The following is a 16840-nucleotide window of genomic DNA, read 5'->3' on the forward strand; positions in this document are numbered from 1 at the left end:
GTCAATTGGATGATTAGGAATAGAGTTATCGTGTTCACACACAGACCAACGCCCAAAAATCATGTTTTTGGACTCAGGGGACCTTGAAACGTATAAAAAACTTGAAATTAGGGTACCTTAATTTTTTAGAAAGCAATACTTTCCTTACCTTCGGTAATACGGCAAGGAAAGTAATATATTGAGAATTAAATTTGACCATACAGGAATATACGGTACTGAAAGGTACATGAACATTCAGATGAAATTAATGGTAAAGTAAACTTGAGAATTTATTGACGTTTTAATTACGAGCTGTTATGCATTCATTTTCTTTTAGGGTCAAGTTATTCTTTTCAGACGCGTCGGCAGAGCAGAAGCTCCCCAATTGGCTGATTCCTGAAGGCCAACCTAATTAGCCAATCTGAGAGCTTCGTGCCCTGCTGACTCGTCTGAAAAAAAAACCTCTGTGGCTTGGCCATAATATGTAAAAACATTAATTTGTTGACAAAAACTCCAGCTGAATATGAGTTCAATCGAACTTAAAAACCCCTCAGTAAACTCTTTCCTCAAAAAAATAATGCTTGATGGAAATGGAGAAAAAATTCCATATTTGTTATTTTGGGGAAAATTTCAGGCATCGGTTTCAGATAATTAAACTCTGGAGATCTGATGAAATGTAATGCTAATTTTCGGCATCAAGTAAACCCACGGAGCCCATCTAAACAGCTTCATATCAATTGTCAATCCAATTAATCTCTAAGGTATTATAGTTTAAATCTTATTAAGTCACAGACACAAGCGAAAGTAATTATGACGAAATTGACAAGCACAAACAACATTGACAATAATTATATAAAGTTGTATAAATAAGTAAGCCTACTTAGAGGAGTAAAACAGGATAATTGCTGTTCAAAAAATTGAGAGCATAATAATCTATGATTAAATTTTATTGATTCAATTACATCAATATTGCCCAAGACAAAGATGGTACATTAATAATATAAGAAGCATATTATGACAATATCTTTTGATTTATACAAAATTATGAAGGTATCACAGAAATTTGTTCTCATCTTGGAGATGATATAAGCAACAAAGGAAATTTATTACAATCTGAAAATGTGCATCATAACACATTTCCTGACGTTGACGAAGAATATAAAAGAAAAAGCAAATTTTGAATTGAATGATAGTCTAAAAAGACTGAATTCGTTTGAAATAAACTTATCACATAATAATTGTTTTCAACAATAATTTTTCTACTTTGTATCAAAATTTATAAGCAAGCTTAAAGAAGCTTGAAAAGTTAGTTGAAAATCAATATAATAATGCTGCATTTTTTGTCATAATAAACTGATACTTCATTCATCATACTATTTTGAAAAGCATCAAGTAGGTACCTTACTTTTTGGAACACAAGCGGTTCAACTTTGAATTCCTATAAGAAAATTGGACAATTTTCCCCACTGAACATGATAAAATGATCTTAAACATGAAGTCTTTCATGAACCAAATTTTACTTATAGCAAAATAACTAAATGAAATATCTAATGGCAACAATTAACAAATAAGAATAAATTTATAATGTTCCAAGAACAAATTCTCTGTGAAGTTACACTTTAAACTTTTGAAATTATATTATTCGATTAGTTCGATTTCAACTTTCAATAAAATAAAGACATCTACTAATATGATTTGTTCAAGTATCACACTGGAATCAGGTTTTTACGAGTTCTTGAAGAAGAGTTTCTTCATCACTTTCAATTATTATTAATCTCGTGGGATGACAGGAGAGTTGAGTGTTATTAAATGTAGAATTCTAGGATTGATAGTACTATTATCCAACATTTCACCTGAATAGCTATCTAGAAATATCCAACATTTCATTCATATGCATATTCGCAGGTTTTTGAGTTGGTCGTTGAAAAGTTGATTAAACATGATTTTATAAATTTGTCAGTAGTTCTGTAGAAGGCATTCCTTATGAAAAAAATCTACAATGAAATTATATAATTAACTGCATGTTCTCATTTCCAACTTATACCTCGCACTGGTTAACTGCATGTTCTCTTTTCCAATTTATTCGCACTGATTTATAATGCATAATCTACGTGATGGTACATTTTTGTGATAAAATAAAGATAAAAGGCATGCAAAATACACAAAAATAAAGTAAAAGACTAGACATTGCAATGTAAGCAAGATGAGTAGAATGAATACATTCTGAAATACTAAATTTGTACTCTGAGAACAATAATTCACAATAATCCATTGTATTCTTCTAAAATTTAATTATGAATACTATTAAAATATGACTTGAAAACTTTTTGAAGGTTCAATTCTCAATATAATTATTTCAAATAATTTAATATTGTTCAAACAGAAAATTAAATATCAATTTAATCAGATGGTAGAAGGTAGGAGTAATTCTAAACCTGTCACATTCTACTATAACATTTCTTGAATGAAAGATTCATATTAAAAGTAAGTAAATATCAAATAAAATTTAGAAGTTACTGTAGTTCAAAGATTGAGAGGACGTAAGTAAAACTATTGTTTCAAGATACATACTTTTAACTAACATTGATAATAACTACAGAATTCAAACAATATTTCATAACATTGAGAATGATGCAAGGCCACCTCAAATTTTTCTCATTGATACATATTATAATAAAGCTTTGATTCACAATACAATAATAATACAACATGCTGTTATTGAATACAGAAGTTACATTCTGTGGAAATATTCTATCTACAATTTCAATCTCCTCTTTTCTGTCCTATATCTCAATTTATCAGATTAATAAAATTCTAAAATATTCATTCAAATCTTTAAAACAAAATAGATAAAGTTAACCTTCTCTGTGATTTATGAGTAGATCAAGACTGATAGAAGAAATTAGCCTACAAATTGTTCAATGCGAAATGCAGTTTTTCGTATCTTTCAACTCAGCAACTTATAATCTAAGAGAAATATTTTCATAAATTCAATTACCTATGAACATCTGCACTCAACATGACTGAATAGAACAATTCCAAAATTAAGAATTTCATTTAATGAACTTTAATGAGTAAATTGCAGTCACTGCTTATTAGTTTCAATGTTGACTGAACTCACTGTATTGAATAACTCACATTTAATTCATTCAACGAAATTGAATGAATTAAATTAATTATTAAAATTAATATAATTAAATTAATAATTTCTTTTATAAAAATACGTTTTCTTTTAATTTTTAAAAGAAAAGAGAACTTTTAAGTTTAAATTTTAGTTTAATTCCTTTTAATTTAATTAATAATTTCTTTTAATTTAATATTTTTTCAAAATTTATTTATTACTAGATTAACTGATAAATTAGCAAGCCAAAGTGCTTGCACAAAGTTTAAAAAGCATTGACGGTGAATAAATTTAAATACCTTCTCATTCCTAAAGAAATAATTTTTAGAGAAATCATTTATAAAGAAATAATTTTCATCAAATTTAAAAATTACTTAAATTTTCATGTGAATAATCTACGATAGCAACATGAGAATCCCAAAGACAACATTGATACAAGTGAAATACTAATTCCAATATAAGGCAAATCTCAAGTTTCAAGAATAAAAACATAAATCCAATAGATTTTATACTTTATATTAATCAATATAAAATTAGGTGAAACTGAGGACAACAACAATTATAACGCCTATGTATCTTATTCAAATTGTCGATTGATTCCACAAGTCAAGAATTTTACTGTCAATATACAGTAGAATTTTCTATAGGTTCAACTGAGGTTAACTATAATCCATAAAATTGTTTTTGAATGAGATTTCAACATGCAACTTCTGTAGTTGATAATGGAATATGGAATGACATTGATGAAGAAAATCTTTTGATGGAAATACAATGAATAGTTAAAAATATATTAACTAGGATTTTTTTCAATAGTAAATTATACTGCAAACACCCATACCTTGGAATTTTTCAAATAAGAAATACATAATCAATTAATTTAGGCAATGGAATATAAATAAGATGATCAAAATGGAATATTATAAGAACAGTGGTTTACACTCATTGGAAAAATGATATACTCAAATAATTTGAATTATTAAATATAGATACAATGATCAACAAGAAAGATTTTAAGGAAAAAGTTTATACCATACTGCTCTGCTAGTAATCTTCTTCCTAAATATTTTGTTAGTAAATAAAAGTGAGAAATATAATTAAATCGAGAGAATATCAATTTGGCAAAGTAATATGAAGCTTTGTAACTCATTACTTTATTTATTTACCTATTATTTCCTTTATTGGGGAAAAAGTACAAAATATTGGTGAATGAATCACCTTACTACAGAAAGTTTTGAAAAATTAATTGATACTCTTTACTGTTAATTGATAAAAAAATCATATTTCACCTAGAATCGAGAAATTTCCGTGAATGTTATTATAAATGTTATAGTAACATTGTTTATCCTAGAACTAGTCAAGCCATTGAGCATAAAAATAAAAATATTCAAACCGATAAGTCTGTGTGGAACCATTTGTGGAGCAGGACTCCCGTTAAAGTTGAAAACAAGCGAAAGGTAACACGTTGAATAGTGACACTTTAATGCGGATAACTTAATTCTACGGTGGTAGAGAACAAACAACTATCAACAATCATACTTTTCTTAAATTTCTTCACTATAATAATTATATAATATTGCCTATCTTTGAATACGCTCAACAAAGTGATCGAAGCGATCTTCCATCAACTAATAACAATTCGAATTCGGGTCTGTTCCATTTGTTTGGCTATTAACCCCTGCACTGCACTGCCACTAGACACAAACTAGGTCCGGTTTACACTGGTCACTGGGTGGCATGCGCCACACACACTCGGCCATCGGCATGCCGCCATTGCAGGAGTTGTCAACTACGAATGCACTCTTCTTTGTCCTAAAACCGCAATAAATTAATCATTATTGAAATAATCAGTGTCATAATGGTATCATAATTAGTGAAAAAAGTTATTTATTTATTTAGTTATTTATTTATAGCTAGAGCGAACAATACAATAGTCGGAAAAGAAAAAACAGGCTATTGCCCAAAACTTCTTCAATTTCCTGATTTTGTCACAAATCGTCCAAATATTATGTAGGTTATGTTCATTAAGGAACTGGAATAACCAACCGGCTTTTTAAAAATAATTATTTATATCAACATACTAATGAATCTTAAGGTGCGTACAGATATACGCGCCTTGAACACCCTCCGATAATGAACCTTAGCGAGGGTTCGCTAACGTCGGCGTACAAGTCTACTTTTGCCGACATGAAGCAAAAAGTTGTGATACTTCACTAGCATAAAAATTGTTCAAGTTCTGTATTTCATCATTGAATACTGAATTCTGTTTTTGATAAATAAAATATCTTTTACACTTCATCAGTTCTCTCCATACATAAATGAAAACGTTTGTATTAACATTCATCCCCTCATCATCAACTAGGCTTAAAAAACTTGTAGAAAGCTGCCTTTGTAAGTGAATAGTTAAAAAAAATGATTTGATCTTAATTATGTTGTATGAGAATGACCCAATTGCACAAAAGTATGTTATAAATTTTAACGGTGATTAAATGTCACGAGAACCAACCAGAGAAGCGGAAGACACAGTTAAATTACAGATCACAGTTAAATTTGACACATCTTTGTACAACCGGGCCAATAAGTTAAGCATGCAATGCTCTAGCTCCCGTCTCAGTGAGACATCTGAACTCTCAAAATCAGAGCATAATGAAACCACTATTGATTGATTATATGCATTTATTTATTTATTTGTTGATACAATTACAAATCATATATGAATATGATCGGGATAGAACAACAGGCATAGCCCAAAACTATTCTGCTCCCAAATTTTGATAAATAATAACATGACGGAAAAATAGGTTATGTTCTTACTATGGAAGTTAAAGTTCAATTTCTGTCCAAAAAATATATGAGTTGAAAATTTCGTATTTAGAATGATTAAAACACCAAATTATCATAATCAATCAATCAATAGTGGTTTATTGACCGAACGCAGTGAGGTCTATGTTTTAATTCGTATTTTCTGTTCGTCTGTAACGCATTTACAGTATTCTATGAGATTTGGCAGGAATATTTCTATTTTTAACTGCGCATCGATGTATACACAAGGTTTATTGAAATTTTGAATTTTAAGGATAATATGAAAGAAAAAAGAATTTCCTCCATACTCTGATATCACGATATATCATCTACTCTGAAATCATTAATCAGATTACAGAATTATTCATAATCAATCAGCTGACACGTGGATTAATCATTGCATGCATTAAGGTGCGTACAGACTTTCGCTCTGCTCCGCAACCGAACGTCACTCCAGCAGAGCGATTGATGATCGAGCGGGGAGCAACAGTGGTTCGACCGGGGAACGCGAGAAGATCTAACATCTTCCGTAACGTTCATGATGGGTGCGTGGGCGGAGCGACTGTGGTTCGATGGAGGAACGAGGGCGGTACGAGGGAGGAGCGTGCTCGATGCGGGTTGGAAGAGCGTATATGTGTACGCAGCTTAACACAGATGTCTTGTGAAGCCGATGAGGTGAACAGGTGACACCAGATACTTCTGGATAAGAAAACTGCGTCAGGTCTACTGTTCACAGAACTAGTTATACACTGATTTTTAGATTTCAGATGTCTCATTTGTTATGAATGAAACGTGAATATTACTTACATGACAGATTATGAATGATCAATATCGGAATCGCTCTCTCGTAGCTGTTTGACGGGTGGTCCGCAACTCTCGTTAGCATCGCCATCGTCCAAGGCCCGCTTCATGCCTCCCTCACCAACAAATGCCCCTCTGCCAATCAACAGACAACGCACTCATCAATAATCACATCATGATAATATTATGATGCTATTTAACAGACAATATTTCCCATCTTAGTGATAATAATGTAAAAAATGTCTTCTATGTTTGGTTTTGAAGCATCTAAATTTAAAAATCTAAGTTGTGAAAATAATTAAAGACTGAACCTATTTCGGACTATGTGTAACCATAGAGAAACAATAGCGTAAGTAGATATCCCATGGTATAGGGCGTTAATGTCGCAACTTTTTCTGTTATCTCAAGCCGATAGTCCACGTAGTTCTTTCCCGTGAAGCTATGTGACGCTCGTAGTCTCTCATACTGTGCCGTTCATACACTCTCACCCTATCAAAACAGTAAAAATCGACAATAATCGACAGTAATCGGCTTGAGATAACAGTAAAAGTTGCGACATAAACGCCCTATACCATGGGATATCTACTTAAGCTATTATTTCTCTATGGTGTAACCTTATAATAAATTTGGGAGAGGAATAGCACAAGGTTACCTTTTTTTTTCCCTCGCTATCATTTTGATGATGTACTTATTGATAGTGGACTTGTAGACCAGTTTGAGATTGTTTCATGAGTTAGTATGGCAGTCCATCTACAGAGCCACACGAAACAACCTATCTGCGGCCATCTCTTTATTTGTGTTTTGATTGTTTTATATTTTGACGAAGTCTGTCTGGCGACTGCCGGTCATGGACTGAATAAACTGAATTACTGAATTGTATCAATCAATCAATAAAGAATAAGACAATATTTGGAGTATTATCCAAACCAACAAATGCCCCCCTACCTGCCAATCAACAAACAGGGTACTCAACAATAATCACACTATGATCATCATCGTTTACTTCAGTAGGATAGAACTACTAGAAAGTTTTAGAATTGTTTTGTTTTAGAAGTTTAGTACAAAGAATTGCTGGTACCCTTTTCATTTTCTTTGAGACACAAGACACGACTAGTTTCGGTTACTTATCCGGTATTTAGGGCCGGTTTCCGAGTTCGGGATTTAGTTAATCTCTAGACTTTAAACAGCTGGAGTCAGAAAATTGGCTTTCCGGAACGGGGCGTAGTCGCAGTTTTTATGACAATCTTTATTTTCTCATTTCTATAATTGGAAACGTTTTTCCTCAACGAAATTAAACATTCCTAAATAATTCATAATAGCTGAAACTTTACACTATTTTCTCTTCATTTTATTTTGTGTTCAATTTTCAACTTTTTCAAAATTTAATTTAAACGTGACTGTGACTATGACTGCTTCTATGCCCCGTTTCGGAAAGTCAATTTTCTGACTCCAGCCGTTTAAAGTCTAGAACTTACCTAAATCACGAGCTCGGAAACCGGCCCTTTGTGATTTCAACACTAGGTGCAGGTTGCACAACAGCCGGTTAAGTTTTAACGGTTAAAACGGCTTCTCTGATTGGTTCTCGTGGAATTAATCACGGTTAAAATTTAACCGGCTGTTGTGCAACCGGGCCTAGGACTGCGATCTAGTCGTGTCTCAAAGAAAATAAAAAAGAGTACTAGCAATACTACATAATAATCATCAGATAATAATTATGTTGTTTAACAGGGAAACTTTATTCAACTAGAGTCTACAGAATTATAGTTACAGAAATTTTATTGCGCTTATGAACTTATAAATATTCATTGAATATAAAAACGCAATCATAAGCAACCGATAATCCTCTCACTTTGCTTCCATAATACAATACAATTCTTCTTCTTCTCCTCAGCCTTTTCCCGGGTCGGCGTTTCGGGTCAGTCACTTCCAGGAGTCTCAGTCGTGAGCTTCGTTTGGTGTTAGTCCCTTCTCTGCAAGATCTTGGGCGATACAATTTTCCCATTTCTTCCTAGGTTTTCTCCTCTTCCTAGTGCCTTCGACATCTAAGTGGTCGATCTTTTTTCCCCACATAATCGTCCTCCCTTCTCTCCACATGTCCGTACCACTGCAGTCTTTTTTCGTGTATTTTCTTTGATATTTCTGTAACCTTCATTCTGTTTCTTAATACAACACAATAGCTGTATATGATCTAAAAGACTGGTAATTGACCGAACGAAGTGAAAGTTTTAATTCGGGTTTTCTTTGTCTGTCTGTATGCATGTAACGCATTTACGGCCAAACGCGTTGATAGAATTTTTTTATTTTATTTATGATACAAATGACATTAATGTGATTTCGTTGGTAGATAAAATAATAAGGTAATCCTTGTGTTATTTTTCTTATTTCTATTTCCAATTCTATGAGATTTGGCAGAAATATTCATTTTTTAACTGCGCGTCGATGTTTTTAATTTTATTTATGATACAAATGACATTAATGTGATTTCATTGGTAGATAAAATAATAAGGTAATCCTTGTTTTATTTTTCTTATTTCTATTTCCAATTCTATGAGATTTGGCAGAAATATTCATTTTTTAACTGCGCGTCGATGTATACACAAGGTTCTTAGAAGTTTAGCATTCTAAGGATAATATGAAAGGAAAAGGAATTTCATCAATACTTCGATATCACTATATATAACATCTCTGAAGACAGGATTAATCAGACTATAGATTTATTCATAATCAAATCAGCTGACAAGTGGATAATCAGCTGACAAGTGACAATAGGATTAAGCAGACTATAGATTTATTCATAATCAATCAGCTGTCAAGTGGATTATTTATTTCATGCATTACACAGATGTCTGGAGAAGCCGGTGAATAGGTGACACTAGATACTTGTGGGTGAGAGAACTGTGTGAGGTCTACTGTTCACAGAACTACTAGTATAGTATAATCGGAAACTTTTTGTGTTGTTGAGAAGTTGATATTGTGGTAATTATTCATATTGAATTTCACACTTGTTTACTTGGTTCTTATTTTGTTCTAAAAGTGAATTTTATTATCATGGCGATTCTGTTGCTTAAGCCGCCATTTTGTCACACCGTTGAGGGGGAGGAGACTGTCTAGCTAGGCCAATGGCAGGCGTTCATGCCCTCGACCAATACCAGTACTCGCCTACTAGTATAAATTCTGCTGCTCTTGTATTTAGTTTCAGTTTATCAGAGATTGACAATGGTGTTATAACCGAAACCGGTCTTTCTAATTATCAATAAATCAGTGGTTTTTTGACAATTTCTTAGTCTTTTTCATTCAATATAATCGGAAAGTCACGCAACCGAAACGCAAGAATTCAAGGTTTGGTTTTCATGACTTTTGATAAATTTGTTCAACATGGTAATGATAAACTCACATCAGTTGGGTGATTCGAACATAGAGATCTAAATTTATATAGCGAACATAAGAAAGAGGTTAATGAAAAATAGTGATAAATTTAGATACAAACGATCGAACGAAAATAAGAATATTACAATATTATTGAATGAAGAGGAAGGTAACTCACGTGTATGCGGCTTGAACAATAACTGGAGGAGACATTGAACGCTCTTCTGCTATACTAAGCATGCTACTTCCAGACATGTGGCCTGTTGTTAGGTATTTTTCTGAAAAACATTCCAATAATATTAGTATAAATACTCATGAGGTTTCCTCTCATATGATTATCTTTTTTTCCTGACTGAAATTCAACTTAATACGTGTAAATAAAATTAACTGAACTAGAATTGATATGAAGTGCAAATCCATCATGTGCAAATCCTTGATATTTTCATCACGCAATACCAGCATGCGAACGACTGACTCTGTTTGCACACACACAATGTGGGTAAAATCTATGTTCAACACATTGCTTCAATTGAACTGTTACTTCATTTTATATGATAATCATGTCTTACATTTAATATTCACTGGAACTGGAACACTATGGCCCGGTTGCACAAAAGCCGGTTGAATTTTAACCGTGATTTATTCCACGACAACCAATCAGAGAAGCGCCTTCTCTGATTGATTCTCGTGGAATTAATCACGGTTAAAATTTAACCGGTTTTTGTGCAACCGGTCCTAGAGCTTGTTGAATAATCTTGAGCTGTAGGCTATCACATTATATATAGGTGCATACAGACTTATGCTCCACGAACACGAGTATTTCGCTTACCATCAGATGAAGCTATGCTAATTATATCTGTATCACACTGTTTCTGTACAAATACAAGTGTAATAACCATAGCATCAGCTGATGGAAAGCGAAATGCGCGTGTTCGTGGCGCATAAGTCTATAGGCACCTTATCACGAAAGAGAACCAATTTCATGACAGGAAGAGAAAGCTTAGTTGCATTAAGCCAGATCAATTTCAAGCAAATACCGTTGTATTAATCAATAATATTACCTTATCATTCAGCTTTATATAGTGAGGTCCACGTTATAATGGCAGTGGAGAAAGATAGGAGAACAACGTTGCCGATTCTCTGTCTTGTCAATGCCTTCTATAGACGGTAGCTGATACAGGTATATTGATGTAATATTAACTGTTCATTCTCGTTTGAAATAATCAATTATATTTGTCAATGCCTTCTATAGACGGTAGCTGATACAGGTTTATTGATGTAAAATTAACTGTTCATTCTCGTTTAAAATAATCAATTAAACAGTATTTCATTAAGCAAAAAATTATATTTTTCAATAATTTCATAATGAACTTACATAATTAAGAAGAAACATTTTAATCATTAATTCTACATTGTTGAAATACGATCTGGCAACAGAGCGATGCGAGAAAGAGATAACGCTATACGCTTTGTTCAATGATAGACAAGGATAGCAATACATTATAACGTGAGCCTCACTCTAGCACTTCTAGCACTCACTCTAGCACTTCTAAAGTTCTGTTAATTCAGAAGAGAGCGGTCCGGGTGATTTCTGGGGCAGGCTATCTAGATCACTGTAAGCCCCTTCTTTCTAAAAATGGCATTCTATCCGTCATTAATGAGTTCATCTATCAATGTTTGAAGGATATACATCAGATGCAGGATAGGCTACCAAAGAGCAATGAAATTCACAGTCACTTCACAAGAAACCGTGAGAGTATATATATACCAAGATGCAGACTTGAAAAGTCCAAGTCGAGCTACCCTGTGATAGCTTACAAATTCCATAACTTGCTACCAACTCAAGTTAGATCCTTGCCGAATAAACGTTTTCTCCAAGTACTTAGATCCTGGTTGATTGTGAATCAATTTTACTCAGTAGAAGAATTCATTACTGCTGATCACAACACCCTAGTCAATTTAATATAATGCTTTTTATACCCACGTACAGGAGACTAAATTATCTGATCTAATTGTAAATTAGCTTTAAATGATCTGTTTTATTTTATTTATTATTGTCTATTGTATGTATTGTATCTGTGCAATTTATTGTATGTTTCTTTAATGTGAATTGTGACTTGGCTATATGTAACTTCTATGTTCAACTGGCCCAATAAAAACTTGAAACTATAGATGCAAATAACACGACAGAAAGAGAAAACCGAGTTGCATAAGGCCAGATAAATTTCAATCAAATACTGTATTCATCAACAATTACCTTATCATTCAGGTTAATAAATGCTGGTGAGCTAATCTATGCTTAGTAGATCAGCTAAGTAAACAATTGATAACGGTTGGTTTAATCCATAGCTAGAACTATCTCTCGTAGTTATCATCTATTAGGCCCGCCGCAAAATAGACCCACGCTAATCCACGAAAAGCAACCCACGCCGTGGGATGTTCTGTAAACCATTGCTATAGAATTATTCATAATCAATGAGCTGACAAGTGGATTATTCATTGCATGTATTGCACAGATGTCTGGAGAAGCCTAGCGATGGTTTACAAAGCATCCCACGGCGTGGGTTGCTTTTCGTGGATTAGCGTTGGTCTACTTTGTGGCGGGCCTTAAAACAATAATATGTTTACCTTCTCTACTAGTGTCGCCGTTGGGGACTAAAGTGACATGCTGAACAATGCGTGACTTGTTAATCATTGCGATGTTGCCGCCTGGCACTGAGATGTTGTTACTGGTGCTCACAAATGTCACACCTGAAACAAAACAAAAATCAAGCTCGTCAAAAATTAATGACTTCAATATATGAAAAGTATGAACTTATTATATTCATGCCATGATTTTGCGATTGATCCTAATTACTTTACATAAGTTACATTTAGTATATTAGGACATGTGTGAACGAGCATGATATGAACGAAAAAGACAATCACGAAAAATGCTTCGAACGAAAAACCGTTATCGACAGCATCTACTAACATAAAATAAACTAGTAGTTCTGTGAACAGTGGACCTCACGCAGTATTCTCATCCACAAGTACCTGATTGAAACTATAGACCTTATGGAAATACAGCAATAGACTGGCTTCTCCACACATCTGTGTAATCACTTGTCAGCTGATTTATGATGAATAATTCTATAGTCTGATTTTTACTCTAATATTGGCGTATGAAGGAGGCTTCTTTCTCCTTTCAAATTATCCTTGAAATGCAAAATTTCCAAAAACCTTGTATATACGTCGACGCGCAATTAAAAAAGAAACATACCTGTCAAATTTCATGAATTTCTATTACCGCGTTTCGCCGTAAATGCGCAACATATAAACATTTAAACATTAAGAGATATGTCAAACCGTCGACTTGAATCTTAGACCTCACTTCGCTCGGTCAATAATGAAGAAAACACTGGAAAATTACAATTTTGATGATACAAAAATAATTTAACCTCAAATAGAACAGCGAAGAAGAAATAAAAAATCTAACCTCAAAAAATATTGTTTGAAGCCTTTCGCTGATGACGTACATCATGTATGACGAACATGTGTGTTCACACATTTCCGTTAGTGGCTACCCTTAGTTATTTACATCAAGTAAACAATGAGACGAGTAGGAAAGACAACCTTTGCTTATTGTTCTTGTTTGGACTATAAAAGCGGATTCCAACTTAAGTGTCCGGCACAGTAAATAGTTATTTGTGCAACTAGTGCGCAAAGTGTCAGTTTGCTGCACCGAAAGAAACGTTTACGCCCTCGCCTACGGCTCGGGCGGAATGGTTTCTTGAGTGCAGCAGAGGAACTTTGCGCACATATTTCACATTAAGTTTTTCCTACAGTTACCATTGAATATGAAAAGTGGGTAATTATGGGTAAAATTGCCTGAAATCCATCAAATGTTTTTCTGTGTAATTTTATTATTGATAAAAACCTTAATCCTAAAATCCTAAAGTCCTCGTTGTCCTTGATATAATGAATAATAATTAGCGCGTTGTGCTTGGTTGCACCTCTGCTCACTATAGCAGCCACAGCAGTCACTGTTACCAACTTCATTTTGATTTTGCTGCACTGTTGCTCCATATAACCTACTAAGTATTTTGCGTTGCCATGTTGCAAATCTGGAGTGCAGAAAAATTTTTCCCGCACTAGAGCGGAAAAGTGATTCTTTGCGTTCTGTAATCAGTGCAGCAATGGCCACTTTTCAACGTAACTGTAGGAAATATATAATTCCCACGAGTTCTAATCAGACTGTTCCCACTCAGCCTGCCGAGTGAATATGAATAGTCCCAATAGAGCTCAAGGAAATAATATTCTCACTTTACCGGAAACGTTCACTGATACTGATACAGTATCAATGGGTAACCAGCTGGAGCGTCTGAACTGGTCTTCACGTTGCTAACAAGCTCTCACTTCTGAATAATTGATACTCAAATAAATTCTTGAATTCTAATACTGGAGATTTCTTATTGTGGGAATTAAGATTACTCATTTCAAAGCTACACAGTTGAAAATTGATTCTAAACTTTTACAATCTGTATGATTTCGTGAATCATGTGAATCACTCAACTTTGTCTGTTTCTATTTAGATGAACTTACAAGTAATTCATTTGGAAAACACATCTCCATCTTGATGAATAATATAATTTCTACAATAAGCTGCGTTTCTACAGGTCCGGCATAAAAAACTGACGATTTTTGAGGGATAATAATGAAAGTTGGCTTCGTACAATTAAAACATGATTGTGATTATCAAATTTTGCAATTTACAGTGAATTACATAGATTGCTCACAAAGTTTTTTTATTTGAAGATTATATCATCGAAATTTTTTCTATTACACTTTTCACACACTCACTTATCCTAATTCTAAAATTTACCATTGCTCGCTCAATCATCACTAGTGGAATTTGCTTCAATTTATCGTTGAATGACTTCCTTTAGTTCTGTGGATTATTGGCTGCCCAATAACGGTCATTTTGTTTATTCACAAATCCCGACAAATGAAAATGTGCCTCGTCACTTGAAAGAATAACGGCATCCTGGTGTACATTTTTGAGAATGATCTCGCAAGCGGCTTTGCTTTGTGCCCAATCATTTGGATTAAGTTGTTGCACTATCTTTTATCTTATACGGATGAAATTTCAGGTCGGAATGAAGAATACGTCGTACATTTTGATCAAAAATGGCTAGCGCATGTTTGGCTGCTGAACGTCGTGGAGACCGTGTAACAGCTACTATTACCGCATTAATGTTTACAGGCGTTCTCACAGTCCGTTTTCGTCCGGTTGGTTTCGTTTTTAAAGCAGACGACCTGTTCCCAAAATTCTTTATCCTCAACAAGATCTTATTCCTACAAGGAACAGGCGCGTGTCGATTTAAATTGAAATGTCTGCAAAATAAACGCAGTGTTAAAATAACTGAGTCATTATTTCTAAAATAAGTTTCAATCACAAACGCTCGATGTTCACTTGACCACGACATACTGGCTACTGAAATGGCATGAATAGACCTGTCCATGTACAACATTCCCGCCTTTTCAATGACAGTGGTGTCAACACAACAATTACTACAAAATCGTCAGATTAATATGCCGGTCCCTGTATAAATGCTACAATCGTTCAACTTAGTGGTTCAATCATGTATATCACTAAACTTTTCTGTTTCTATTGAGGTGAACTTTACAAGTAATCCATTTAGAAAATACACCTTTAAGTCACCTACATACACCATTTGATGAATAATATGTCTACAATAGACTGTTAGTTTCAATAATTACCAGGATGTCCTGGAGATCCGGGCGCCGACTGACTTGTGACGACCGGTGAGATGACTGTGCTGTCGGGAGTGGGAGAGCCTTCTCGGGACAGTGACTCCGGCGTCATTAAGCCGCTCATGCCTACGTGGCTTGGAGAAGCAGGCGCCGACCTATGCAAAAAGTCAAAATTATTTAATAATCAAGTAATAATAATTTCTGTTATTGCTTATCCATGTTAAATATTTACTGTACGGATAAAAACAATCAATAAGGTGATAATTATCAATTTATTCATTACTACTTTCAAAAGTAGTGTTAAGTACAGAACTAAGGCGGTCGATTGTATACAATCATACTAGATTATTTTGACTACGTTTATGCATTAATCGATCAAACACAGACCAATATTGTAGACCTAATAAATTCTGATAGAGGTGGATGATTATTATCTGTCGTAATTTTCTGGAATAAAACAATGATATGTAATTTTCCTAGAACAATTTATTATCAACTTCTATATTAGTATTATACTTTAAGTATACTCTTAAACCATTCATTTGTATTAGTATTATACTATAAGTATACTGCGAGCCATTCATTCATTCATTTTCATTATTCAAGTGATGCATAACAAGGTAAGATATTAGTCATTTTAATAAACACTCATAAATATTTATAACAAATATTTTCACAAGCATTTAAAAGAGTATTCACATAAAAACAAATACTGATATTGGGATTTTGGTAAACCTGTATGCTTTCTCTATGGTAATACTTATATGTATAACCATACTTATATGTATTATTACTTATGTATTATTTCTTTTTGTATTAGCTATATAGACACTCAACGTTCAAATTTTGTACACCAATTATTGTTCAAGAATGTTTCGGTAAATGCTATCTAATATTTCAATGCAATCAAGAGACTTGACGCTACCAAAAGTGTTTTATAGAACTGCGGAAAAGAGATCTGTCGAATAAAGTATAAATCATGTATCGATGTATGACATAATTGTTCAACTGAATTAT

The 16840-nt window shown here is 33.5% G+C and overlaps 1 protein-coding gene across 1 annotated transcript in view; it reads right to left on the minus strand.

Moving 5' to 3' along the window:
- Window positions 1-908: 908 nt before the first annotated feature.
- The window catches only part of LOC111044105 (forkhead box protein K1), a 37111-nt gene continuing 21179 nt past the window's right edge, over window positions 909-16840 (minus strand). The window contains 5 exon segments of the mRNA XM_039433872.1: window positions 909-4909; window positions 6707-6835; window positions 10245-10344; window positions 12695-12817; window positions 15830-15978. Coding sequence (XP_039289806.1) covers window positions 6715-6835; window positions 10245-10344; window positions 12695-12817; window positions 15830-15978 — 493 coding nt within the window. The 3' untranslated portion in view covers window positions 909-4909; window positions 6707-6714.

Source organism: Nilaparvata lugens, chromosome 8, assembly GCF_014356525.2.
Source record: "Nilaparvata lugens isolate BPH chromosome 8, ASM1435652v1, whole genome shotgun sequence".
Lineage (NCBI taxonomy): Eukaryota > Metazoa > Arthropoda > Insecta > Hemiptera > Delphacidae > Nilaparvata > Nilaparvata lugens.